At 55.0% G+C, this 27,314-nt stretch overlaps 1 protein-coding gene across 9 annotated transcripts in view; it reads right to left on the minus strand.

Annotated features, from left to right (window-relative positions):
* Positions 1-8,605: 8,605 nt before the first annotated feature.
* The window catches only part of PML (PML nuclear body scaffold), a 43,790-nt gene continuing 25,081 nt past the window's right edge, over positions 8,606-27,314 (minus strand). Inside the window, exons 5-9 of one of the 9 annotated variants that reach the window (XM_024557231.4) lie at positions 23,540-23,677; positions 22,899-23,151; positions 21,861-21,910; positions 13,688-13,838; positions 8,841-12,575 (exon numbers count right to left, since the gene is read on the minus strand). In XM_024557231.4, coding sequence (XP_024412999.2) covers positions 11,797-12,575; positions 13,688-13,838; positions 21,861-21,910; positions 22,899-23,151; positions 23,540-23,677 — 1,371 coding nt within the window. In that variant the 3' untranslated portion in view covers positions 8,841-11,796. The other 8 variants (XM_024557234.4, XM_045192733.3, XM_045192732.3 and 5 more) reach the window with 8 other exon arrangements.

The raw sequence follows: 27,314 nt of genomic DNA on the forward strand, positions 1-27,314 counted from the left end.
AGAACCTTCCCAATCCTCCCCTTTGGTTGGGCCCTTTCTCTTGGAGCCCCGTTTGAAGTTCTAGAAAGCAGTCCTCAGGTCTCAGTGACCTGTCACATGTCCGATGTCTGCAAAAGGAAGTCTTTTTGGCTCTTCGTGCGGCTGAGTAAACTGCAGTTGAAAGTAATGGGTGTTTGAGTAAGGGGCAGTCGCAACCCCTGCGCTCAAAGGTGTACACACATTGTATTTAACGTGGCACGTGGGTGATTTAATGGATGTGGGAGGGCCTCTGGAAAAAGGAGAGCCAGGGCCCAGGAGGCCAGCAAACATACCCAGCATGGCAGCTTGCTCAGGGGACCCTCCCCACAGCTGCCCTACAACCAGAATCTCCTAAGCACTCAGTGCTTCCCACCTTTCGGCTTCTGTAGTCCTGCCCCTTGTCCCCCCAACACACATTCACAGAGTATTCCCAACATTTTCAAAAGCTGCCTTCCTTCTCTAACTTCCAGCAGAAAGCCCACCCCTCTGGGAAACCCACTCCTCTGTTTGTAACCCCCCTCCCACCTGCCACCTGTCCTTTCCCTAATACACACTCTGCAGAGGTTAGGAGGGAAGATGGTAGCATCAGACTTCGCCATGTACTAGCTGAGTGACCTTGGCCAAGTTACTTAACCTCTCTGTACCCTAGAAAAAAAGGTCGTCTATAAGAATAACCCTTGTTTTGGGTTGCTGTGAGGAATAAATGAGTCAATGCATGCAAAGCTCCTGGGACCTAGCACTTCGATAGTGCTTAGAAACGAGCTATTATTTTTTCAATAATAGCTAGTATCAGCCATCATTATTGCCTTGCAGAGTTGAGTCCAGGTAGGGTGAGGTGTTCTGCTGCACATGCCTCCACGAGCTTTTGTCTCGCCTCCTGCACAGGGGAAAGACCTTGGCCCCGCCCCCAAATGTCTCTCTTCACACACCCTCCCTCCACACACACCATGGCATGGACAGCAATCAGAATTACTCTTAGTATTTGTGAAGATTTCTGGTCTGAGAAGATTTCAGAAACTTCTCAGGTTCTGATCCTGTGGCTCTCACCAGTGTGCCAGCTTCTGAAGAGAGGGAGGCTTGTGGCTACAGCTTTGGTGGAAGGGTTTTAATTAAAAGCACAATCTCTTTAAGTGTTTATGGGGCTCTGTGATTTTAATTATTTTCTAGGGAAAAGCAAAAACCTCACATTTACATATGGGAGGACTGTTGGTTTAGAGGAAAATAGCAACCTGTGGCAGTTTGCTGGAGGCAAGTGGGAGGAGTTTCCTGAATGGCTCAAATGAAGCCTGATGTTATTAATAACCTGGGATCCAGTCCGCGACCTTCCTCCTAGTGCTTCCATGAAATCAGCGTAGCTGCTGGCAAGGCCCTGTGTTGCCATCACAGTTAACGACAGCTCTTTCTGTGGCTTCTCAGGTGATTGTCTTGGTCTGTCCACTAAGATGGGGAACCCCTGCTTGTAACAGCATTCCTGCCTGTGAGGGGCAGCATGCATAGCTGTTCGACCCACTGCAGACCAGACTGGCTCTGCCCAGACGGGAGTCCCTCCACAGCGGGGGAAGCAGGGAACGAAGGGCAGGGAATCACTTCAGATGCTTCATCTGCAGATACCAAAATTCCCCCATCTCTGGGTGTTTTAAATGAGTAAGTGTCATCTCACCAGCGGGAATCGGGGCTGGCTTCAGGGCTGATTGACTGAATGACACCAGCAGAATGACAGTTTCTCTCCGTCTCTCTCCTCTGCCACCCTTCACAGGGCTGCAGCCTGAGACTTGTGTTCCTTGGTGCCACTGGGAGGCTCAGCAGCAGCTGGGGTCACATGCTGATGGGTAACAGACTAGTGGATAGAGAGACTAGATTCTTTCTAGAAGCCACGGCCTCTCCTTAGGTCTTATCAACACATACTGGCTTAGGACTTCCCATCTTGGAGCCAATCACTGGCAGAGGCGATGGAATTAGTTGGCTTAGAATAATGATTATCTAGCCCTGGAATGGATGTTGAGGAGTCAGTCCCAAGCATGAAATCCCCTTTAAGTAGAAGCGTTGGAAAATTGCATGATCAAAGTAATCTAATATTGTGTCGAAATGAATTGAAATGAGACTGGCCATAATTACAGTGAACCCTATTAGGCAACCCCTTGTCTGGAGATTAGACCAGTCTGTGTCCACAGTGTGTGAGCAGGATCGGGGCTCAGTGTGTGAGCAGGGTCAGGTCGGTGTGTGAGCAGGATCGGGCTCAGAGTGTGAGCAGGATCGGGGCTCAGTGTGTGAGCAGGGTCAGGTCAGTGTGTGAGCAGGACCAGGCCGCAGTGTGCAACAGGGTCAGGGTTCCAAGTGTGAGCAGGATCAGTGAGTTCTCTTGGATAGGCATACATACAAACTCGAGGATTGTCTGCTTTCACAGAATTCTTGAAAGGATAAAAATGTGTTCTTGGAAATGTCTGTGCTGGGATCCGAAGCTATTTTCAGAGCAGTGAAAGCTTTATTTCCAGTTGGGTATTTATGAGCAGGAGATGTTTTTGAATTCAATGATGATCCTACGTGACTTCGCATCCTGAACACGTCACCTGATCCCATGGCCGAAAAGAGAACCACGTTGTGGTCGAGGTAGAAGACAGAAGGAAGAACTCTGGTCTTACAACCAGTGGGGAGGCTCACCGCTGTGTGATCTTCAGCTACTCCTTCCAAGTCTCCACCCTTGCAAAGGAAGGAGAATGTGTCAGGGGTGCTCTGAGGCCCTTCCAGTGCAGCTGTTCTCTGAGACCCCGGCCCTTGGGTGCTGTAGGAGAAGCCAGTTTGAGGATGAGTCGGCTTCCTAGGGGGCCTCCACCTGGGCTTCCTGCAGAAGGATGTCTTCAGAAAGTCTGAGGACTGTTGCTGGCCCTACTCCTCATGCCCCTGGGCAGTTTCTTTGTTTTCCATCCCATCATACTCTGCACCTGCTTCATCCCCTGAGGTCAGCAGCACACCTGGGCCCAGGAGTTAACCCTCTCCCTAAAACTGCTGCTCATTGCTCTGTGGGCAGCGGGAGTCCTCCTGCTATAAAACACTTCCGGAAGGCCCTTCCCATAGCAGGATCAGGGCATGTAAGGGGTGATGTCATTAGAGATAAAATCTGATCACTGAATAGGTGTGTGGACCCGGGAGCTCCCTGGCTGGTGGGGGCATGTGGAAGGGGGACATGGCTCTTCTTGCAGTTCTGGCCACTGCTTTCTGCCCCACGGCCTTCAGTTCTCTGTTGCCTGGTGCCATCAGAGGATGTGGAGAGGGGCCACAATAATCACATTTTCTGAGACTCATGAGACTCATGCACGGCAGGGTACCAGTTCAGGAAGGTTCTGTCTGGCTTGTCCCAGGGAGCTCGGTACAGAAATCACACCTCAGAGTTTGTCCTGATTTAGGCAAGAAAGTGGTTTCGGTGAATGCACAGCAGGCAGACATTGGCCAGGGGCTACTCTGGGGACTGAGACTCCCAGGCACTTCCCTCTCTGTGCCTGCAGGCAATCTGCTCCAGTAGCCCAAGGGCAGGCTCGGAAGACAGTTGCAGGTGTGATCCGTCAGAAGAAACACTGAGGCCTAGGGGTGGGCACGCAGAAACCGGCCTGCTACGTCACTCACTCCACAAACAGTATCGATAATTGAGCTTCCCAGTGCTGCCAGGGCTGCACTGGCGTGGGTGCAGCTGGGAACCAGGCAGAGGGTGTCTCTGACCTCAGAGAGCTCACAGGCTCCTGCACCTCCCAGCTTGGTCAGGTCTCCTGTGTGTGAACCTCGGAGCTTCTGGAAGGCTAGCATCCCCAGGACAGGCTCCAGCTGCCCCAGCAGGTCGCCGAGGGCCATAGCTGCAAAGACAGACTGCACCCACCTTAATGCACAGGGAGCTGTCCAGAGTCACAGGGTGTGTCAGGTCTTGGGGCCTGGAGGTCCTCTTTCCTTACTCCTTCACTTTATTGGAGGGAAGACTGAGGCCGAGAAGGGGGTCATAGAGCAGGTGGGACTGTGGAACGGCCCCAGTGTGCAGCTTCTCTGGGCCAAGACAGGCCAATCTCAGTGGGCGTCACTGATCTTGCTGGTTAGAAGGCCCTTAAGGCTCTCCAATGAGTCCTCTCTGATGGGTGTTTCTGGATGGGCAGGCGGTCTAGTTCAAGTCTGTAGTAGCCCCTTGGGTCCCCCAAGAGACCGAGGCTGTGCCTCCATTGGAGCAGCTCTAGTAATAGCATACCAGCCCCAACACGCAGCACCTCCAGCCAGGCAGCCAGTTGGGACAGACATTTGGAGGCAGTAGAGCCCTGCCTGAGGTGACATGTCGCAGAGGTGCCTCTAATTGTGCATCTAGGCAAGGCCAGTTCTAATGGTCATGTCTTGGGGACAACCAGGTACAATCCGGTGTAAGGGACCCTGGAGCAGGAGATCAAGGTCAGAGGGTTGTACTTGCCTTTCTGTGAGATTCTAGAAATGTCTCTCTCCTTTCTTGGCCTCAGTTTCTCCTCCTGTGCTGTGGGGCTCAGTGTCCCCCCAACCCACCTACCTGCCTCCGCCGGGACAGACCCGTCCCATTTTTGCTCCTCAGGCCTGTCCCTACCCCATCCAAAATGAGGAAGGATCCTTCATGCAGGGACCTCCCAGGAGGCACGACCCCAAGGCATAGCTCTTTGCAACATTTCAAGTTCCCCAAATAGGTTTCCAGGAAAGCCAGTGCGGAAGGGCCGGGAATGGCGAACCCGCACGGTGCCTCTGAGCGCCTCAGCCTCCTCTCCCGGAGCCCTTATCTCCAGACCCAGCTGGAAACTTGATGTATTTATTTGCTTCTCCCACGACCTCCTCTGTCCGACCCACATCTCTGCTGGTGCTGAAAGAAAGTGACCTTCCTGCTGACGGTGCCTGGTAGCCGGTGGGAGCTGAGGGAGGGAGTGCTATAAATCCTACCAGCCTGCAGGGTGACCTTATCTGGGTAGAGGAGACAGTCCGGGAGGCTTAAAGAGGTGGGAACAGAGGGACTGGGAGAAGTAGCTGGGGACTGAGTCACCCAGGTCCCACATGCACCAGAACCAGGAAAGAGAGGAGAGGCAGAGAAGAGAAGGGAAGGGTGAGAGGAAAGGGGGAGGGAGGGGCTTCAGCATGATGCCTTCTCCTCTATGGTGTTGGATGTGTAGTTATTTATGCATGGAGCATTACCCATTTACAAAGTTTAGTGCTTTATGTCGAAGTACGCATGACCACCCCCAGGCTGCATGGGACCAGAAAGGCTAAGCGATTTATCCAAGGTCATGCAGCAGAGCTGGCATTTGAACCAGGTGCCCTACAAAGCCCATATTCTAACTACCACAAGGCACCCTTCCCCAGTCCCAAGCAGACACCAGGGTACCCTGCGGGCACCTCCTCCTTGGCCGGTTGGCTTTACTACAGCATTGGTTCACCATGGTGTCAGCTGTGACTCTATGGCTGCAGAACTCCGGGAGAGTCAGCCCTTGGGTAAATTCTGCGCTCTCTCTGGGCAATAAATTTTATTTTTTAAGATTTTATTTATTTTTAGAGAGAAGGGAAGGGAGGGAGAAAGAGATGGAGAGAAACATCAATGTGAGAGAGAAACATCGATTGGTTGCCTCTTGCACACCCCCAACCAGGGACCTGGCCTGCAACCCAGGCATGTGCCCTGACCGGGAATTGAACCAGCAACCTTTCTGTTCGCAGGCCACACTGAATCCACTGAGCCACACCAGCCAGGACAACAAACAGTTTAAGACAATCAAACACGTGACACTGAATTTCCCGATATATTCTATTACACTTGTTGGGCTGGCCAGCTCTGTGGAAAAGATCTGTGCTTAGCTTTTGCAATCTGCTCAGTTATCAAGTTTGGGATATTTATATTTATAGACTGATTTCAGCAGAATCCAGGCAGCTGGTCTTTAGAGAATTCCTCTGTGCTGACTTTCAGGAAGTTCCTTGAACCAAGAATGAAGGAATTTTCCCCTCACTTGTCAGCAAATGCATTTTGTAAGGGTGAGTAGAGACTCCCAAACTTTGTTTTGTTTTAGGTTTTTGAGGTGTGGCATCAGTTAAAATTCTAGACCCTTCTCTCAATAGAGTCGCCACAGACATCTCCTTTATGCAAGTTCAAAGGGTCTGGAGCCGACACCTGGATTCGGACACAAAAATAACATAGGTGCTGCCCTCCTCCCTCAGCCAGCCCCAGGCTCTGCCACCAGGCTCAGGCCAGGACCAAGGCGGCTCACCCCAGGGGAGCATGCCTTCAGAGACCTCTACACCCCCCCCCCCCCCCCCCGCCCCGGTTCCTTTCCACCTCCCTGCCACCTGATCCCGCCTCCACCACTCCTATGAGCTGTGCCCCATGGAGGGGTTAGCACCCCAACACTTCTGACTGGAGCATGTGAGTACTCTGGGTAAGGAAGAAGTCCAATGTTCTCTGTCTGCAGGTGACATGAACCTGTATGTAGAAAATGCTAAAGAATCACGACTATGCTATTTAAATTTTGTCGCAGGGAGCCATGACTAGGAAAAAAATGTCTAAAAAGGCTACTTATGAGGCAATAGTGGGGGGGAAAAGGTTTGCGATGCAGTCTAAAAGGGAAAAAAAATTAAAATTAAGGTAAGTTTAAGTACTGGGACCAGAAGGATGGGCTGTGAGCTTTTCGGGGGTCTGAATTTTGCATATTACAAGACCAGCAGACCAGGCGGGCACAGGAACGAGAGAGCAAAAATCTGCCCCCCCCCCCCCCCCCAGCACACAGCAAAGCACAGGGCAGCGTGGGCCCCAGGTGGCTCCAGTCTGGGCACAGGCTCCCTGTGAGGCCAGTCCCACCCCATGTTCACCTGTAACGTGGGAGGAGGAGGAGGTAACCACACAGGGTTGTGGGGTCGCTAAATGAGCTTACCTGTGCTAAATGAGAAAACACCTAGGACCTAGTTCACCATCATCTTTTAGCCACGTTAGCTGGCAGCATTAGTCACCTGCTTACTCCAGCAGGGGTGTCCAACCTGTGGCCTGCAGGCCGAACGCAGCCCGGAGTGGCCCAACACAAAATGGTCACTTTACTTAAAACCTTTTTCTGCTCTTCAGTTTTCGTTAGTGTTTGTTTATTGAACGTGGGACCCAAGACAACAACTCTTCTTCCCGTGTGGCCCCGAGACCCGAAAGGTGGGACACCCCTCCTGGATTTTGCCCCTCCCCTTCAGTGAGCTCAAGCAGAACCGCTGCCGGGTGTCTCCAGAGGAGGATGCTGGGGCGGGGGCACTGCCTTTGGGGTGCCCTATTAGGGGGTCTTCCTCAGAAGCTCCTGCCCATCCATCTGTCTGCCATTTCATGGACTTTTCACTTGCTAAAATGACGAATACCTGTGGCCCCAAAAGTGACTCTAACTCTATTCCTAATTAAATTCCTAACTCCATCCCTAACCTTAATCATCAAATATGACCCTAAATTTGATAAAACCCCAAACCCTAACTTCAGGCCCCGCCCCAACCCCTAACCCCACCCCATCCCAATTCTAACCAGGGCCCTCCCCCTTATTCTACCTCTCATCCATAATCCTCATCCTAATTCCAATGGGAACCCAGCGTTTCCCACAATTATGTTACACGCTCTCACAGTCACAAGTTTTTCTGTACCTGTGCTCCTTCTGAGCTTGTAGCTCCTTAATAGTTGTCCTTCAATGAGACCTTTAAAGAATCCCACTGTAGAGTCATTCTGAGCAAGTATATCCCAGAAACAATTAACATTTAAAAAATGTTTCTCCATGCACTAACTAATGTTTTCTCTCATACCGCGGGAAGCATGCCTAGCCTCTAAAGCCCACGCATCACTAGTTCCCACCCACGTGGACCAGCGAACGCCTCCACAGCTAGGCCCGGTGGGGCCGCGGCGCCCTCTGCTGGAGGAGTCTGGGAGCAGCTCTAGTTCAGCTCCGCGACCCTCTGGGCCGTGTCCGCGGGGTACTCTCTCTTCGACTTGACGTTTGTTGTCACTAGCTGTGGGGTTCCCTTAATTGTGAGTGAACAAAGGTGAGAAAGGATCTCCCCGCTCTGGGCATAGGGGCTGGGCACCCGGGGTGTGGGGTGGAGTCTGAAGTTAGAGAAGGAGACAGGAGCAGGGGCGTGGCTGTGCCTGCTGGGAGATTTAGGGTGCAGGATAAATTCCGAGATACAGCGTGTTGTAAGAGTTGGCGCTAGGAGTCAGAGTGAGTGTAGGGTAGAGATAAGAGAGCCACAGCTAGGTGTTATGCAGGTAGGAGAGCAAGGTTGGCTCCCTTGAGGCTAAAGCAACTTTTCAAGTGACCTTCCTGGGGTGCAAATGAGTCCTTGAGCCTCAGGAGGAGGCGCTGCAGCAGGGCTGGGCAGGGCTGGGGTCACAGGAAGTCTGCTTCCTCCTCCAGGTCTGTGTGGCTGAAATCCCTCCTCTGGGTGTGAGGGGGACACAGAGCCAGCTACTGTTTGGCCACTCCGAGGTGGACGCCCCTGCTCTCCTTCCCAGCTCCCTCAGACCCAGGGCTCCTACAGTGATTGGTTCGTGCCCCCCTTGTTCTTCCCCCCGCAAAGACCAGCCCATATACTTTTTGCTAAGATCTAGTATCTGTTTATTTTTGTGTAACTTATCAAGCAATAACACTGTCATCTTGGTTGTCTGTAAAATAAGATGTTACATTTGTGTGGTTCTTCACATATTAAAGAGCTATTGGGCTGGCCAAAACGTCCGTTTGGTTTTTTCTGGCAGATGGCTCTCTTAGCACTTAGTTGTCTTTAACTTCATGTGAAACAATGTTGTTACATTGTATCGTGACAGCTGTCACATCAGCCTGCATTTAAAAAAAAAACATCAAAATTGGTGTTTTGTGTAGCCATTTTAATATCGAAGATGGAAGAAAATAGGCAACATTTTCAGAATATTAGGCTTTATTATTTCACAGAAGGTAAAAATGCAACTGAAACACCAAGAAAGGTCTGTGCCGTGTGTGGAGAAGGTGCTGTGACTGATCGAGTGTGTCAAAGTGGTTCGCGCAGTTTTGTGCTGGAGATTTCTCGCTGGACGATGCTCCACAGTCGGGTAGACAAATGGAAGTTGATAGCAATCAAATCGAGACAGTAACTGACGACAATCAATGTTCTATCACGTACGAGACAGCCGACACACTCAGAACATCCAAATCAATAGTTATTGGTGAGAATGGAAAATGTGTCTTTTATTTTATGGAAGAAAACATACCCACCTCTGAACAAACCCAGTATTTTCCCAGACATTCTTCTCACTGGTTCACGCAACATCCTATGAGGTAAAAATGACCCTCATCCCGTTTACAGACTGAGAGCCTGAGCCTGGAGTACCAGACCAGTCACAGGCTACCGAGGGTTGGAACTCAGTGTCCCCGCCCCTAGCCAAGCGCTCAGGGTTAGATGATGTGGGTAATCCTGACGGAATTCAAAGATGAAGCACAGGCAACCTATTTGGACTCGCTCTTAGAGATTGAAAACTCCAGGATGGGAACTGGGGCACCTGGGTCAGGGCCATGGGGATACAGGTGGTGGCAGTGACCAGATCCTGTTAACTGGCTGCTCGCCCAGGCCTGGGGAGAGCTGACACCTCGTCTGCGCTGCAGGAATTCCTGCAGGTACTCATGTGAACTTCAACTGTGACAGCCAAGACAGCAACACATTGGTCACACGGTGCTAACATCCCGGGCCTCCCCTACCTGTCTGGTTAAGGGTTTTACCACCTGTGGCTTTGGGACACAGACAGGGCAGAGATTACCCAGTGGAGGACAGAGTGGGGTTCCTGCAGACCTTGGGTCTGGCTCCCGGCTCCCTCTAGGGCTAATCCTTGACGCTGGCGCCTCATTCCCTCCACACAGCTCTCCCCTTTGGAGATAATCCTGGGCACGCCCGCCCTCACTTCCCCACTCGGAATGGGGTGGGGGCGGTTTATATCCGGGAGGTCCTCAGCAGGGAGCAATGAGGGGCTTTCTGCTCGGCTAAGTCCTGGAAGGTACCCACGAAGAATAGCTCCCCAGGGCCTGGGAGCACCCCCTTCCCCAGACTGCTCAGTGGCTCCTGGGCAGGTGACATCAGGCTTTGAAGATTCACGACTTTAGTAAAGGCTGTGAAAGTGGAGAGAGGGCAGGACAGCCTCTGTTATAGAAGTTTTGATGAACTGCATCAGATGGCAGCAGGCACAGTGGGGCTGAGCTGGGGTCACTGGGCTCAGTCCAGGCCTGGCTGCCCTGCAGCTGCCAAGACGATGGCCGTCACAGCCCGGCTGCGGCCCCAGCAGCCCTTCTCCCCATCAGCCAATTCCCGCCAGGCTTCCGAGGCAGCACCTGCTTTAAGTTGGAATCCTGTTTTAAATGCACTGGAGTTCACTGTTACAGCCAGCACTCCCACCATAGTAGCGAGATCCTATGTAACCCCTTAGAGGGTTTTCAGGGTGCCCACTGAATGGGGGCTGAGGTGGGGGCACACAGACTTCACTCCTGTGACAGGTAGAGGCTGGGGGTCTGGGCTGCAACCCAGTAGCAACGACCAAGGAACAGGGACGGGAGGAAGGAGGTGACGGGGATTCTGCTAATCGGAAGGGGTGGCTCTGGCCTGCCAGTCTTCTACTGCTGGCCCCTGGTGTGACCACAGCTGGGAACCTGAGCTTAGGTCTGGTGGCTAGGCTGGGGTTCAAGAATGAAACCATCTTGTCCACTCCCTCTCCTGTTGTCTATTTTTTTTAAAAGATTTTGTTTATTTTTTAGAGAGAGGGAAAGAGAGAGAGAAAGAGAGAGAGAGAGAAACATCAATGTGTTGTTGCCTTTCGCTCCCTCCTCCCCCCGCTGGTGACCTGGCTGGCAACCCAGGCATGTGCGTTGACTGGGAATCGAACTGGCGACCCTTTGCTTCACAGGCCAGAACTCAGTCCACTGGGCCACACCAGCCAGGGCCTGTTGTCTATTCTTAAATCCCTGGAATGGCACAGTTGGATGGGACTCCGAGACCGTCCCGGCCAACCAGCCATTTTACAGGTGGGGACCTGGGGGGTCAAGAAAGGGCCTTTTCCTAGGTCACATCCAATGCGCAGAGTTGGGAGAGGCCAGGATTCTCTCTGCTGCCCCTCACTGCTTCTCCTCCGAGCAGCAGTCTGCAAGGCAGTGGCTCTGGAACTCAGCGGGCACCAGTGTCACCCGGACAACCTGCCACACGGAACAGCTCACCCGGGCCCACCTCAGCGAGTCGGATACTGGAGGACTTGGGTAAGGCTGTCGGGGAAAACCAAGGTTGGAGTCCCTGCTTTACACTGGGCAGCACTGGGCAGGAGGACATTCCTTGTCAGGGTAGAGGCGGGCAGTGCAGACAGCGATGGGCCATGCAGAGAGGGGTCAGTGTTCTGAGGACCGAAGCGCAAAGCCTTGACTAAGGGGAGGTGTTTGCGTGGCCAGGAGGAAGGAAGCAAGTGTGGAGGGCAGAGGGGACAGGCCTGGCGCAGCAGGTATGAGGCCCTTCAGGGATGAAAAGGGTCCAGAGGGAAATGAACAGAGCGCCAGCCTCCAGGTAGGCAGAGGCTGGGAGGACCCCAAGTCAGGAGGGGCAGTTTGGTTCGAAAGGCACTTTGGGTAGCGGTGGGGCCTTAGAGAAGGAGAAGTTGGTCCTAGAGAAGGAGAACTATTCTAGACCAAATGCCAGTGAGTATTAGGGACCAGATCTCGGAATGTTGTGATGGGCAGGCCTGGCTGAGGGACACCATCCCTTTCTGTCCCCCAGAGATGCCAAGTCAGTCATCCCCTCCTCTCAGCTCTGCTGGGAGGCCCCTTTGGCCAAGCTGTGGCTAGCCGGAGGGTTAGAGATGCCCTCTGCCTGGGCCAAGCCTGGCTCCTCCAACAGGCCTTTGAAGTAGGTGCTCAGAGCTTGCAGGTTGAGAGCAGGCTGGGCATGGGGCGATGAGGTGGCCTTCAAGTACCGGCTGTACTTCTTCAAGCCCCCCTGTGGATCTCGGCGGTGTGTGGTCAGCAGCTCCATGAAGCTCACGTTGTGGAGGGCCAGGAGGCGGGCCTCGGCCCGGGACAGGACAGCTGCCTGCACCAGGGGCTGCAGGGACCCAAAGCACTGCAGGCTGCTGAAGAAGTAGACATGCTGGGCTAGCTGGGGGCCCGGGGAGACCTCCAGAAGGCGGCACAGGTCACGCATGGCCAGCACGGCCGCCAGGGCGCTGTGTTCGCTCATGTTTCTTGCCAGGTAGGTTTTGGCCAGACTCTTGAGTTTGAAGCTGCTGGCCTGGGGCACACGCTCCTGGATGAGGGGCAGGGTGGCCAGGAAGCCGGAGATGGTCTCCTGGAACTCCCATAGCCTGTTCATGTCCTCTAGGGCCCGGAAGAAGTTGGGGAGGCTGGGCCCCCACAGCTTATAGCAGGCCAGGATGGGGCGGCGCATGGAGGTCAGGAAGCGGAGGAAGTGCTGGAGCCCCACCTCCAGGGAGACCGCCTTGGAGTAGATGCTGAAGGCCTCGGGCTGGATGAGCACACGGAACTTGCTCTCCTGGTTCACAGCTGCCAGCTGCCTAATCTCCTGGGCTAGGCAGGAGAGAAGGGTAGGGTAAGGCCCCAGGGTCATGGGAGGCACTGGGTAGGACTGGGGGATTTCCAACCCCCTCTGACTGCCAACCCACGAGCCAGAGACTCCACCTTGGGGCCTGCTGCCAGGAACCCAACATTGGCCTCAAACCGTTGGCACCTCTGCCCTTGGCTCTGCTGGGGACAGGGGAGGAGGTCTGCTGCCCTCAAATACCCCTTGCTCACTGGCTGGGAGTCCAGCTCCCCTCTTCCCTGCCACCTGCCTCTGGGCTCACCAAACCCTTTAGAATCAGGTCACTTCTATAGCTCTTCTGTCAGCCTCACCCACCTACCCTTGAGACCCCTCACAGTTTCTACCTAGCCTTCCACTTCCTGCCCTTGGCCTCCAGTACCATCAATCTCTTGGTGACAGCTAAGGCTCCCAGCCAGTTGGAGCCTGGAACAGACAGCACACCTGCCCAATCTACTGTACTCAGAGTGGGGCCCGGAGCCTTCTGTGAGGTCTGCGAGTGACTTCCCTGTCCTGCAGGAACGCCTGCGGCTGCTGGCTGGCTAGGCTGGCCCCAAGCCGGGTCTGTGCCACAGGCAGGGCCTGGGCAAACACTCTGGGAGTTGCAGGGCTTCTGGGAGAAGGGGCCCTATCTCTCTGGGACCTTGACTCTGCTGATCTCCCTGTGTAGCCCCTTGGGCCTGGGCCTTGTACTCAGAAGCGTGCAGTTGCAGCCCAATGCCTGGCTTGAGTTGCTGCTCTCAAAGCGGTGACTTCCTGCGTGCTCTGGGTTTCTGTTTAGAGGCGTCTTCCCAAGGCTCTCCATGTAAGAGAAGCGCCTGTCAGAGGTGAATTCATCGGGGCTCTGGACTCATGTTTCCAGGCGCTGGTCAAGGCAGCTCTCATTCAGACAACCAAGGGGTACACCTGGGAGTCCCAGGGGAGATGCAGTTCTCTGTCTGTCTGTCCGTCTCTCTTCCCCTCCTCCCCCCTCCCCGCCAGGTGCGGTCACTGGCCAGAGGTTGGGGCTTTCCTGGGCCTTGCAGATGGCTCTGCCTGCCCTTCTCTTGGGGACTTAGAGACCAAGCTAGAGAGGGGTGGGGATGGTCGTCAGAGAACCCACTTTCACTGTCAATCTTGAGGTCAAAGAAAACCAGGGGTCTGTCTTCTGACCAAAGGTCTGTGAAGCTCTCATCCAGGGCCCTGAGGGAGTCGGGGCCCTCCAGCTGCAGGTCACTGGACTCGCTGCTGCTGTCATCTGGCTCCCGGAAGGACTGCAACACAGAAAACCAACCGGTCAGGGGGCCGGAGGTCGAGCATGTGCTGGCACGTGGTCACATGTGTGGGAACAGGAGCAAGCTGGTGTGGCCCGGGCGTCTGCTGGCACATGCCCAAGGGCACGCTCTTAGGGAAGGAAGGCGCCTGTACAGGTCAGCGCACGTGCATGAAAGTGTGTGCATGTGTCAGGCCGTGTTCGGATGGTGCATGTGCATTAGTGAGGAGGGGTGAAGGGATGAGATCATGTGGGCAAGTGTGTGTGTGTGTGTGTGTGTGTGTGTATGTACATCTGGGTATGCGAGGGGAGATGTGAATTTGTGAACCTGTGTTGCCACAAGTGTGCCACCTGCAAGTGCAAACTTATGAGTGAGTGTGCACAGGGGTGAGTAGTGCTGGGTGTGGAGGCTTGGGGGCGGGGCTGGTGCTATTGGAGGGGAGGGCTGGAGTGCCTGCTCCTCATCTCATCGCTGAGCACACTCAGAAGAGTCTCATCTAGAACCCCATATGTTTCTCTGGAAGGGACCAGGAGCCTGGCTTTTGTTGTCCCCAAAGCCAGCCAGGGTCCCAGTGTCCTACACAGAGGGGAGGGGGAGGACTGCACAGCCTCTGGGACCCACACTGAGGTGCACTAGGAGCGGTGGAGGGATCAGGCAGCAACCAGGAGCCTGCTGCTTAGGGAGGCCTGGGCTCCTCCAGGCTGAGCACCAGGGCAAGAACAGTTTGAAAGGCCTCTGCTGTGGGGGAAGGGCCCCGGCTCCCACGGGGCTGGGGCTACAGAGGCAGGTGCAGTTGGTGCTCTCATCTGCACGGCTGCCAAACCCAGATGTCGTCTTTGGTGGCCTGCTCAGAACCTCCGTGCATGCCACCTGTGAGTATTAGCCAGAGACCAGGAGGGGCATGGCCAGAGTCCCAGGGCTGGCTGGGGACACCGCTGGGACACAGTCCGCTGGGACACAGTCCAGAGCAGTCCTGTCTTTTGTCCTACAGACTGCCTCTGGCTGGTTGATGGAGTTGGTCTCATTTGCGGCCATTGGAGGCCTCCGACTAACATCCCTGGACGGGGAGATAACTAGCACATTTTCCTAGGCCCTTCTAGTCTCCAGGTGAAACATTTAATGAACAAAACTTCAGCCCACAGTTAAGTCATTACTAAGCACAGACAAAATGTGCTGGATTTTCCTAGGAGTAGATGATTTTTACTTTGTTTGCATTTCAAAGCCCTACCCCAGGCTCACCAACTTCCTCCCAGTCATTGACAGACACATTCACTATAAATCCACCTAGAGCTGGTTTTACTCAGGAGGCCTGGGGGCTCCGGGAATTTAGACAGAAGGCCCTAATAAGAGATTTTCTCTTCCTCAAACGCCTTGCACATCAGTACCCTTGAATTGGCCATGCATCCATCCGAGGCTGTTTGTGAAACGGGCTCTGACTCTGTCCTGGCTTCCTTCCCTGCCTTGAACGGAGTCTTTTAGAGCATCTTCCTTGAAGTTGATAGCTGGTGCCCCAGAGACTCCATCTTCCCCTGTGGGAGAACACAGTGCCTCTCTCTCCAGCCTCTCAGAGCTCGTTCCATTCACAAGGCAGGTGCTCTCACACCCGGTGGGGTGGAGAGCTGGCTCCCTTTGCTGAGCGCTCGCTGCCGGGGCCTCAGCTCCCTCTCACCAACGGCTGAAGAGTCATTCCCGTGGCTGAATCCTCTCCGCCACCCACTGACGTGGCACACTGGGCTTTCTAGTCTTCCTTCCTTCTGCACCAAGCCCAAGCGCAAAGGCCCTTGCAGTGGCCTGGAGGGCTTCCACCTGTCTCCTTCCTTCTGCGGGTCTCTTCGGGCCTTAGAGACAGAATCTCCTTTTAGGATATTCTTTTCCACGTTACCTCCCTGGAGAGCGGCACAACTGCATCTTCGGGCCAGCCCCCCATCTTTACGCTGGGGTCATTTATGATGGCCACCAGAACTTCGTTATTAGAGCTCCCCATTGTCCTGGGGTCGTTTTCTTTCATGGCCCTGGAAATGTCCTCTGTCCCGGACTTACTGAAGACTGTGGAGGCTCCCTTAGTGAAAGGGCTCTACTTCCTCTCCGCGGAGCTTTCCCATGGAGGGAAGCCACGTTTCCCAGCCCTGGTTCCTCATCTTCCCAGGTTCCTCTCACCCTTGGGGACTTCCACAAAGTATGGCTTTGCTGTGGGGCTGGTCTCACGGGCACATTTGCCACTGAACTCCAGCCACCTGTAACTCAATTTCCTCACCCTGAAAAGTACTTGTACATTGAAAAGAAAAAGAAAAAAGACTTTTCTAAAGATTTCATTTAAAAAAAGAGAAAAGGTTAACAGAAGGGCAATCAGCACATAGAGGGTCTGGAGCAAAGCCCCTCTCTCTGCCCTGCTCACTAAGGAAAACCCTCCTGTTCCACCCCCCCCCCCCTACAACTGATTCCACAATCTGGATAACCGAGTGCGTAGGGGAGCAGAGAGAGGGACAGTGCAAGAAACCACAACCCAAGACACCAGGAGAGGGCCTTTCCTTGGAAAAACTGGAGTCTTGCCTGGCTGGGGAAGGGATGGGGACAGACGTGCAGAGGGGACAGACGAGAGCACCTGTGTGCGGACTGGAAAGTGAGCGTTGGGGGCACATTCTGAGGCCTAGGAGGAGCCAAAAGCGAAAGAGGAAAAAGTGCTGCTGAGTTATGAGTTGGATCCCTTTGAAAGATGCAAGCAATTCCTAGAATGTATTTTTAAAAATTGTACTTAGCTAATGGACTGTGTTTCTCAAACGGAGCCACGAGGGGACCCAGGACCTTTTTTGGGACACACGTGCAGTCTGGCTCGCGAGCCCGTTTCACTTATTTTCATCACAAGCTGACTGAGCAGGTCCGCCACACCCCACCTCGGCCCAGCGGGTCTCCCGGCTGCACCAAAGGTCTAGGTGGTGTATCCGGGAAGGCCCAGCTCTCTCCTTCCCCCTGGGTGATACCCCAGGAGGTATGTGCCACCTCCATTCAAGGCACACGCCTGAGCGCCACACCTCCGGCACGCATGTGCCACCGAATCCCTGTTCTTTCAGGGTCTCTCCTTCGGCTCCGCATGAGTAGCTTGAAGAAGTCGTGAGGCCCGGCCCCCACCCCAGACCAATCCAATTAGGGTCTCTGTGGAGGGGACCTAGGAATCTGTCGCTGCTAAAACCCCAAATGACCAATGTCAGGCAGGGTTGAGACAGACTGTCCTAATATTGAGCTAGTCCATGTTCGGTCATCAGCCGGTCAGAGAGGGGCCCCAAACCTTGGACACTCAGCATCCAGTTACCAGAAGATATCTACCTAGCATCTGACATTATTGCTCACCAAGAGTCCCCAGCTCCCAAGGAACTCTCTCAGCATCCAGGCTTAAGCCACAGCGGGGATCGGCTGGGCCAGATACACACATTGCTGGGTTTTGCAGATACAAAACCCCAGTGCTTGCTAAGTCCGGAAGGCCCCAGAGATACCTCACCTGTATCTGTGACCAGGCCTCACCTGTACCTGTGCACCTGCGGCCTCACTGCCCCTCTGCAGGCTGCTGCCGCCCTTGGGAGACCCAGCTCCTGTCTTCCCAGCAATGCACCTTTTTGTCTGACACACTCACCAGCGTCACTGTCCCTCCCCTGGATCAGCTGCTCCCCAGGGCCTCCCTTCCACATGTCACCACCCACACTGTGCCCCAGCCCCTTGCTAGGCCCCCTCTGCTTCCACTTGGTCTTCCTGCTGCCAGGCCTTGAGGCCAATCATCTGCTGAAAGAGTGGTGAGAACACCTATTTTTTTCTGCCTTGGGTCCTAACCCAGGGCTGATAGCAGAGTCACTGCTGACCGCAGGTGTCCACTGCCAGGTCGGGGTCTCACTTCTCCACTCAGCTGCCTCATCTGGAGGTCTCTTTCAGAGTCCCCTCCTGCTCACACAGCCTCTTCCTGGCCCAGCAGGCCTGCACCAGAGACCCCAGACTGTCTACCTTCCAGCGACGGGCACACCTGCAGCCCCAGAGGGAGGCAGGGGTGCTACACGCTCCGGTGCACTTGGAGAACACAAATGTTAGCAGGCTGGCCTTCTGCAACTGTCACTGGGAGGTGGGAGAAAGGCCACAGAGAGGGGAGGACATGGCAGTGGAGGAGCCTGGAGCCCCAGGGAATGTCAGCCCGCCCCCTCCCTCCACGCTGCTCTGAATACTCCAAGAGCACCAGGGGGACTTGTTTACTTTTACATTTTTCAAAAAGCTTGACAGTCCCTGTAACAGTTAATTTAAAAACGGTGGGTCTGAAGAATACCTACACAAAAGCAGTTGTCCTCCGGCTCTCTCTACACCTGCAGACCTGGCCTCAAACAGGACCCGCGGTTTCTAAATGTTTAATTCCCCACACGACCTTCAGTGTGCTTCTCCAACCTCCCTTGGTTAACCCCCTAGCTCTTTGCTGACGGCTGAGCATTACACTGACACTCTCGCCCACCACCCAAACACAGCTGTCAGCTCCTCTGCTTGACTCTCAGGAAGTCTGGTGAGACCTGTGGTATCCAGCCACTTTCTCTTTCCTTCCCAGGCCTCTGCCTCCACCGGACTCAGGTTTCATTTTATCAAGGTTATGAGATGGGAACAAGTACCCAGGTTTCAGAGGAATTCAGAACACGGACAGAAAGGGGGATGTGCCCTGGGCGGCCCCGAGGTGTCAGCTTGTGTAACTGGGCAGGTGACGCGATTCACCAAACAGAGCAAGAAAGGAGCCTGAGGTCTCTGGGGCATCAGAAGGCAGCTGTGGGAGGGCCGCTGGACTGTAAGTGCAGACACGGGCCTGGCTGAGATCAGGGGAGAGTATACAGACCGAAAGAGAAGAGGGGCCAGGACCAACACTGAAATATTTAAGGGACAGAGGCCCCAAAGGAGGGAAGCAGCAGCAGGCTGCAGGAGGGAGCCCTCCTGAACCAAGGGGAGCAGCCTCTCGGAAGGGTCCCGTCCTGGTCCAGAGTAACGACTGAAGGTGACCATTGGACTTGGAGGCAGGGAGGGTTTGCTGGACAGTGGGGGAGGGAGAGCAGGGAAGTGGGGGGAGCAAGGGGCACCCAAGGTGGAACACACACACACAGGGAGGAGAGGAAAAGAAGGCTCTGCGATGGGAGGACTTCCTTCCGCATGCTTAGAGGTGGCTCGTAAGGAAGCAGGGGTATCTGAGGATGCAGATGAGGACGGGGAGGTGGGGCAAGCTTCCAAACAGGCAACGGTGCTGTGGCCAGGACAGAGGAGGAGTCCCAGGAGGAGGTGGCTGTCCCTCCACCCTAACAGGACAGGGGAGAATGTGAGGGGGTCAGGTCATCTGTGACTGGATATCAAGATGTCAATGGCTCATTTGTCATCTGAGGGTCCCCACTGTCTGCACAGGACAGAGGGTGCAATCACTGCCAGGAGTGTGGGTGGGGACGAGGACCCGAAGCTCAGGCTGTGGAGGTGCAGTGAGCTGGGGTGGAGGCTGGGTGTGTGCCTTACACTGTCCTTTGTGGTTGTCCTCCCATAGATCTTCTGCAACAGAACTGGCCCCAGGTGGCAGTGCAGAGGCAAGCTACTGAATCCCTCCGGGGCTTTATTTATTTATTTCTGGAGGGCAGGCTGTTAACAGGAGGCCAGGAGGAGGCAGGGTGCTGAAATCCTGATAACGATTGGCTGAAATGGTGGGCGGACCTTGCCAGCTAGAGGTAAAGGCAGGAGGAGCTGGGTGGGAGAGAGTGGAGGCCCTGGCCGGTCTTGAGTGGGCCAGTTTAGAGACAGATAGTTGCAGTGAGGTGAGGGCCCGAGGGTGGCCTTGTGGTGAAGACCCTGGAGAGGTCAAGGGTAAGAGAGGACAGGGTGGTGGGTGATTTATTGCCCCAGACAGAAGGGAGAGGAACCTTAGGAGGCAGGCGCCAGAGTCTTCCCTAGGTGGGGAAAGTGGGAGGACGTCTGATATGAGCTGGGGAAAGCGGGGTTCACCTCAGAGGCACAGGAGGTCTCACCAGATGGCGGGACCGAAACAGCCCATCTGGCAGGCAAAGAGGGTTAGGACCCCACCTCTGGCCTCTGACACTCACACACTGTGGGAGGAACAGGACAGCAAGCCCACAGGAGAACCAAGTTCCAGTGCGGGGAGGTGATAAAGGCCACCTGCAGGGAAGAGCTAAGTCCAGCAGGGAATCTGTTGGTCATGGAGGAAGGGTTTACAAGTGTGGTCTTTCAACAAACATTTATTGAGCAGCCATTCACACCAGGTCCTGGGACTGACATAGTCCCTGCCCTCACGGGCTTAGATCCTGGCAGAGGCCCAGTGGAAAAGCGTGGGGTGGGGGGATGGGGCTGTAGGAGGTACAAAGAGCAGAAGCTTCCTTTCCTTCAGCAGAGGCCCCGGTATGTAAGGAGTGGTGGCCTGAACCTGCCATGTCCTCTTGGCTGACAAGGACTGGATGGAGTCTCCCCGCCCAGAGTCAATGCAGTCATTCCTTCCTTGGTTTATTCCCTGACCAAGATACATGATGCCTACTCTGTGTAGGGCCTTTGGGTGTGTGGGCTGGGCTGGCAGCAGGATGGAGGGGGCGGTGGAAGCAGGGCATGAGTGTTGGCCACAAGGTTATAAGATGGTGGCCAGCACCTGCAGAGGGAGGCACTCGGGGCTCTCAGAGGCTTGTCTGAGGGAGGCCCAGGCTGGTGGAGGGCCTTTCTGGGGCGGGGAGAGGTGGGGATGCATTTTGAGGGGCTTCCAGTGTGCCCTGGATTTGGGGACTTTCCACAGGGGTCCTGTCAGAATCCTGGGGGGAGATTCCTGCCCCAAGAGTCTGGGGTGCCTGGTCTTTTGCCCTTCCCTGCCTGAGAGAGGTATCAAGCTGGGGAGCCACAGAGGAGAGAGGAAAAGAGAATTTGTTGAGCCACTGTGCTACACAGACGGATCCCCGGAGGAAGTGGCCCAGAGACCGCCCTGCCCTTCTCGCCAGTCGGGGTTGGCTGATGCCCCTTTGGAAGTGAGTGAGACACTCCTGGGGATTGGCAGAATGGTTGGGAGGCTCCGCGATGGCAAGGGTGGTGGCTTGGACCATGGGAGAAGGGCAAGTCCATGTGGGAGCACAGTACACTTTGCGTGGCAAGCGGAAGATGTGGTGAAGGCGGGTGGCTCTCTGTGTTCTCCGAGATGGGTAGGTGACCCCACGGTGGACGGCGGCATGCTCCTGGTGCCCAGCTGGCTGGTTGGGAGACTTGGCATCGAGAACGGCAGCTTGAGTGGCAGGATTGTGGGGAAGCCAAGTCAGGCGGCACCGTATGCCTCGGGACAGACGGGAGGCCCGGTAGGTGTGCGACGCTCCTGGTGCTCTCAGCAGCGGCTGGGCTGGCAGGGAGTATGGCGCTGTGGTCTCCGCAGGCTCCATCCACTTTCCAACACAGAACCTCAGACTGAGGGCTGGAAGCAACTCAGGGGCCACCCAGTCCAACCTTTCACTCTGTTCAGATCCCCTTTGCCTCTGGACAGGTGACTGCCCAGCTGCCATTAACAAACCTCAGGGACAGAAGGGTCATAACCCACAAGCCACTGTTCCGTTATAGAAGTTGTTTCTCACCAAGAGTGAAACGTGCTTGCGTGGGCCCCACGTGGTGCTGCCCCGTGCCTCCACACCCTGCACTGGCCCTCACTGGCGTCTACCTCCCTTTTTGAGGACTTAAGAGGACAGAAGTGCTTAAGGAAACTCCCCGCAGAGGCAATGGCTAGTCCAGAAAATGGAGCTCCGAAAGGAAGCGCTCTACCAGCATTTCCAAAGAGAATATCGGGTTACTGAAGGGCCCTCACCTGGAGGGAGGGGCCAAGCAGTTGTGGCCCACAGCTGGCACGTGGAGACTGTCTTTAGGGCAGCTCCGCACTTACTGCCTCGCTAGAAAATGCCCTAGGCGCAAGGCAGGTCTGAAAGTCACCTGCTGTGACTGTGTCCCCTGGGACCTGGAGTGGGGGGAGGCATGAGTCCCGGGCCAAACTTCTGGGCCACTCACCGAGTTTTCGACATCTGAGTCATCTGAGCTGATCACCACAATGCGCTCCTCTGAAACGAGGTGGGGGAGGCAGCATCAGGCCCTGCTGGGAGTGCCCCCACCTCCCCCCTACCAGTGCTCCCACAGAAACCCCTGCATTCCTGTGGCCTGGGTGGGTGACATGTGGCCTGCAAGAGAGGATGTCAACACTGGCCGCATGTGCCTACAAGGAGACAGTCCTTGCTCCTACTGGCTTCCCATGACTGCCCGCTGTGCCTTCTGTGGACACTTAATTCAGCCGCTGGGCCTCAGGGCAGAGTGTGCACGTGGCAGTGCCGCCTGACCAGCACCAGCCGGTTCGGAACGCTGTGCAGTGCTAAGCAGCACACTGGTGTATTCCAGTTCTCGGCCCTGGGAGCTAGGACGTGCAGGTTAAAACAGCCCCTATTATCTAGTGAGAACCTGTTGATTTGCCAATAGCACTTGTGAGTGAGGAGTATCAGTTCGGGTTGGTGCGTGAGCAGGATCAGGGCTCAGGCTGGAACCTCGAATGAGAACAAACCTGGACTGTCATGAATGTGCCAGAATTCTATGGGTTGGTCTCAAGTCGTGCCCAAGGCCTCCCTGTCTGGCAGTGTCCATAAAAGATGTCTAGGGCAAATGAGGCCTTTGAAGAAAAGTTTGAGAACTGCTGGGCGTGGATGTTACTCTCTGGGAGCGGGACAGGCACCCAGCCCGCCAACATGTCCCGGGGAGACCCGCGCTGTGCAGAGGCATGGTGCTGGGTTCTGTAAGAGTGTGCTGGGGGAAGGAGCTAAGGAAGTATGGGCTTCAGCCCCTCCTGCTCCCCGCACGGGAGCTCCAGCAAAGCATCCGCTCTCCCCGCCCAGGCAAACTGTGGGCTCTCCTTGCCCCAGCTGGTGGCGGCTAAAGGCAGGACACAGGGAATGCTATTGGCTTTGGGCTCCCTGGGTGGGGTCAGAATGCAGAAGAGGGGCCCCACTCAACCCCTGGAGGACACCGTGTAGGCTTGGCCCCTGTTGCCCCGAACCTCCCTACCTGCCTCTTCAGAGTCACCAGTCTCGTGGTTACTGTTGAGCAGTAATTCCTCATTTCCTGTGGTGTGGCTCTCGGGTGTCTCCTCTGGGGCGGGTGGTGAGACTGCCTTGGAGGTGCTGGGCCTGGGCTGCTCGGGGGAGCTCTGGGCCAACCTGGCCTCCTTCTCTTCCTCAGACTCCGTCTTGATAACCTTCCTGGGGCACTCGGTCTGGCAGTACTTCCTCTTCTGTGGCGTGGCTGTGGGGGACACCTCCTATGCGTAGAGGAGTCACAGTGCCAGGTCAGCAGCCTCCATGGGCCCCAGGGGGTGGGCAGAGACCCAGAACTGCATGGCAGGGGCCTGTGGCCATCCCCTCTGCTCTCTGCCATGCAGAGCCTGCCTCACCCCACACAGAAGGCCCTCCCAGGCTGCCATGCACACTGGCCCTGCCTACTAACCACTGGCCTCTGCAGGCCTCTGCCGCCCCTGCAACTGGCTCCTAGCTGAGAGCAGAGGGGAACTTCCTGACAGGGCAGCCAAGGGCAAGGAAGGGCATAACGCAGGTGCCCATTTAGATGTGCATTCTCACCCAGCTCCACCTCTTACAGCCTGGTGGCGTCTGGGGTCTCAGGACGGGAGGCAGGGGCCGGGGAGAGCTTACCTGCCTGCAGGAGGGCTCTTTGATGGAGTAGGCGTACACTGGCACAGGGTGTGCCCCGGGCACCGACTGTACCATGGCCACAGGCTGAGTGTCAGCCAGCCCCAGGGCCTGCGCCTGAGCCATCTGTGGCCCCTCTGGCTGCAAAGTCAGGAAAGAGAATCGGAAATGACTGGGCAGCAGGATAAGGGCTGGGAACCCAGGCCTGGGGTCAGCCTAGTCCCCAGGGCCTCACCCAGTCACAGGTACAAGCTGCCGGGTCCAAAGCTGGGAGTCCCTAGGGACCAGGCGTCTTCCCCACACCCCAGTGGCTTCACCTCATGACCCCCAGGTGCTGGCATCCTGGAACCACTGCCCAACAACTCGGCGTCTAGCCTGCCCAGCTCCGGGGACGAGTGCTCCCTGCTGTCAGGACCAGCTCCTCCACAGCAGCGGGGCTGTAGCCAGCACACCCTTCCACTGAGCTGCCGCTGGCCTCCCTGTGGCCTCCACTCTGCCTGCGTCACAACGGCCATTACGCACCTTAGACGAATCACTTAAACCCCCTGGGGCCTCTCAGTCCCTCTCCGCAAGTGGAAATAATCACGATGCCTAACTCACAGGGCAGCGTGGATGAACTACGGTTCCAAGTGCAATGCTAGGAAGAGCCCCTGGCACTTAGGGCTTGAGGGTGATGACCGTGTTCTTATTATGAGCGCTTCGTGTATCCTTCCCAAAACGAAGCAGGAACAGCTCCTCAACAAGTTAGAGAATGTTCACGTGAGTCAACAGTTCTACTCCTAAGTATGTGTCCGCAGGAAGGGAAAACGAGATGTTCAAACCAGAACTCGCCCAGGAATCTCCACAGCAGCACTATTCCCAACAGCCAAAGAACGCGTCGCACTAAAATGAGCACGCCCACACAGAGCAGTATTTTGCAGCCATAAAAAGGACCGACAGTCTGACACACACGTGAATGAATCTGGAGCACGTGGTGCCGAGTGAAACAAGCGGGCCACGCCCTGGCCGGCAGGCTCAGTCGGCTGGAGCACCGTCCCTTACTCCAGGGGGTTATGGGCTTGATTCCCAGTAGGGGGCGCGTACAGGGAGGCAGCTGATCAATGCTTCTCTCACATTGCTGTTTCTCTCTCTCTCTCCCCCCCCCACTTCCTCTCTAAGATCAATAAACAGATCCTTGGGTGAGGATGAAGAAAAAGCAAAAGAAAAACAGGACAACGATAGAAAAAGCCAGCCACAAAAAAATACATACTGCACGTTTCCATTTCTGTGAAATAACCCAGAATAACTGAATGCAGAGACAGACGGCAGTCGGGGGGTTGCCAGGGGGTGGGGGTGGGCCCAATGGAGAGCTAATGCTGCGAGGATGCGGGGTTTCCTTTTGGGATGATGGAAATATTCCGAACTAGACAGGTGGGATGGTTGTACAAGACTGTGAGTGTACCAAATGTCACCGACTTTTACATTTTAAAATCATTAAAATAGCGAGTTTTCTTACATGAACTTTACCACAATGAAAAGAAATTGTAGTAAGAACAGAAGTGCCACCCCGATCATCAGCAATCTACACAGGAGGGAACTGAAGCACAAGAGGCAGAGTGGTACCCTAAGGTCACACCCCTCGGGTTCGAGGCCAGGCTCTGAAACAGAAGGTCCCCGCCTGTGCATACAGCTCGCTTTTCTTGCCACTGCCTCCCTTACGTCCCTCCCTGTTGTGTGACACTGAACGGCCTGCTGGACCACTGCTGAGAATGAGTAGTATGGGAAGCGCTCCTTCCACAGGGGAGGCCCAGACTGCTGCCCCTAATCTGACCCCTTGGCGCCTCAGGGGATGACCACTACTCGGGAGCCTGCAGTCTGTCCACACGGTGAAGAGGCATTTCCACACAGCCGAGGGGCCCTGCAGCAGGCAGAGCTGTGCTGGGCCAGCCAGGTGACCGACTGTGAGAAGACGAGGCCAGGGACCCGCTTTCTTTATCGGGACGAGATCCGCCCTTCCTGCGTGGGGAAAGACGTGGTCAGGCCCACCCTCAGAGGAGACACCGGGGATGACCTGGCCAAGCCTGGGCTGGGGTAAGAAGGGAAGGCCCCGCATGACGGGGCCACGTGTAGGGTACCGGACCCAAGCCAGGCAGGGCTCCTTCTGGTTTCAGCGTTCCGATGTGGGCTGTGGGCCCCTCCACAGTCTGCCATAATGGACTTTCTTTCCTCCTGCATTCCTGGGTGTCTTTTGCTCACCATCTTTACAAAAAGGGAGGACAGTTGTCTTGGGATCAGAGAATGAAGCCTGTCTGGGGGGGAAGGGGAGAGAACAAAAACTCTCTGACTCCGGGACAGCGCGGTCCCCACGGAGTGCTCTACGCCCGTGGTTTGCACACGGAGACCCGTTAGATGGAGAGAGCAACCGAGCGTGTCATGGCTTGAGTTTTTATGTTACAGAGAACAGAAAACATCAGTGTAATCCCATGTAATAAGTATAATTTGTCCTGCAAAACTGCTATTTTAGCTAGAGGCAGGTGTGTGTCGATAGAGCATGGGCTAGATGTAAATACTTTGCTTTTTTTTAACAATGAGTGGTGGTCAAAAAAGTTTAAACTACCTATTAAAGAAAAGTACAGGTGAGAAGGTGTAAAACACTGGAAACCTTGTGTACTGTTGGCGAGAACGCAGAGCGGTACAGCCACTAGGGAAAACTCGACGGCAGCTGCTCAACAACTTACAAATAGAATCGCCCTATAATCCAGCAATTCCACTTACAGGTAAATTTTACGTTGCGTGTGTTTTATCACCATTAAATTTTTTTTAAGGTTGAAAAGCTCCTGCTCTCTTCTTTCGTGTCTGGCTCCACGGCTGCGGGTATGTGAAAGACCTTCCCCTGCGGGCCATAAGCTCCCCAAAGGGAAAAATACCATAATGACTGGTTTATAGTTGTTTTATAGCTTTAAATTTTTTACTGCTTTTCATTAAAGTATTGTGACATTGTTCTACGAGGAACAAAGGAGGGGAAATCTCCAAGCTGGCCCCACCCCCGCAGCAGTCCTGGTGGAGCCCATGGGCATGCTTCGTCCTCTCCACCTGGGCGCACGGTTCTAATGCAAGTTAACCGATGGTTTCAACAGGGGTGCGTGTTGGTCCCAGAAGCCCAGCGCCTGCCTTCTAAGGTAGGGACATGGGTCCAGGAGTTGCATTCCTCCTGGCTGATGGACTCCGCTCTCCTGGGACAGCCGGACCTTGCCTGCTCACTAGAGAGGCCATATCTGTCCTCTGCACTCACAGCGTTACCCACTTCCTTTCCCCCAGCTCCACCGCCTGCCCACCCCCCACTCCCAGCCTATTACTTAAAGACCACAAGAGGCTCTGCCAAAAAAGCATTCTTCTGACATTCCAAGTTCAAACGACTTCGTAGTGGGTGGTGAGAGGTCATTTCAAGATAAACACCCAGCAAAAGACCTAACCTCCCACGGACAGCGCAGGCTCTCTTGCTGTTCGTCTGGCACCGGGAAGACAGCTGCGCTCTGCGGACCCAGGGCACTTCCCGTTATCACTCCCAGGGTTTCTTTGGGGACATTTTTCATTCCAGTACTGCACGTAACACAAAACAACCTAAACACGCATCGACTGAGAATCGGCTACGTAAAGCGCGCTATTCTCAACAGACCACCCCGCAGATGCAAAAGTGCACCAGGCGGGAATATTTCATTGGGTGAAAAAGCCAGTGTTATGAGTACACGGTACCATGCTACTACCTAAGTGCAAAAAAAACCGAGAAAAAGCAAGTATC

The sequence above is a fragment of the Desmodus rotundus genome, chromosome 7 (genome assembly GCF_022682495.2).
Source record: "Desmodus rotundus isolate HL8 chromosome 7, HLdesRot8A.1, whole genome shotgun sequence".
Classification (NCBI taxonomy): domain Eukaryota; kingdom Metazoa; phylum Chordata; class Mammalia; order Chiroptera; family Phyllostomidae; genus Desmodus; species Desmodus rotundus.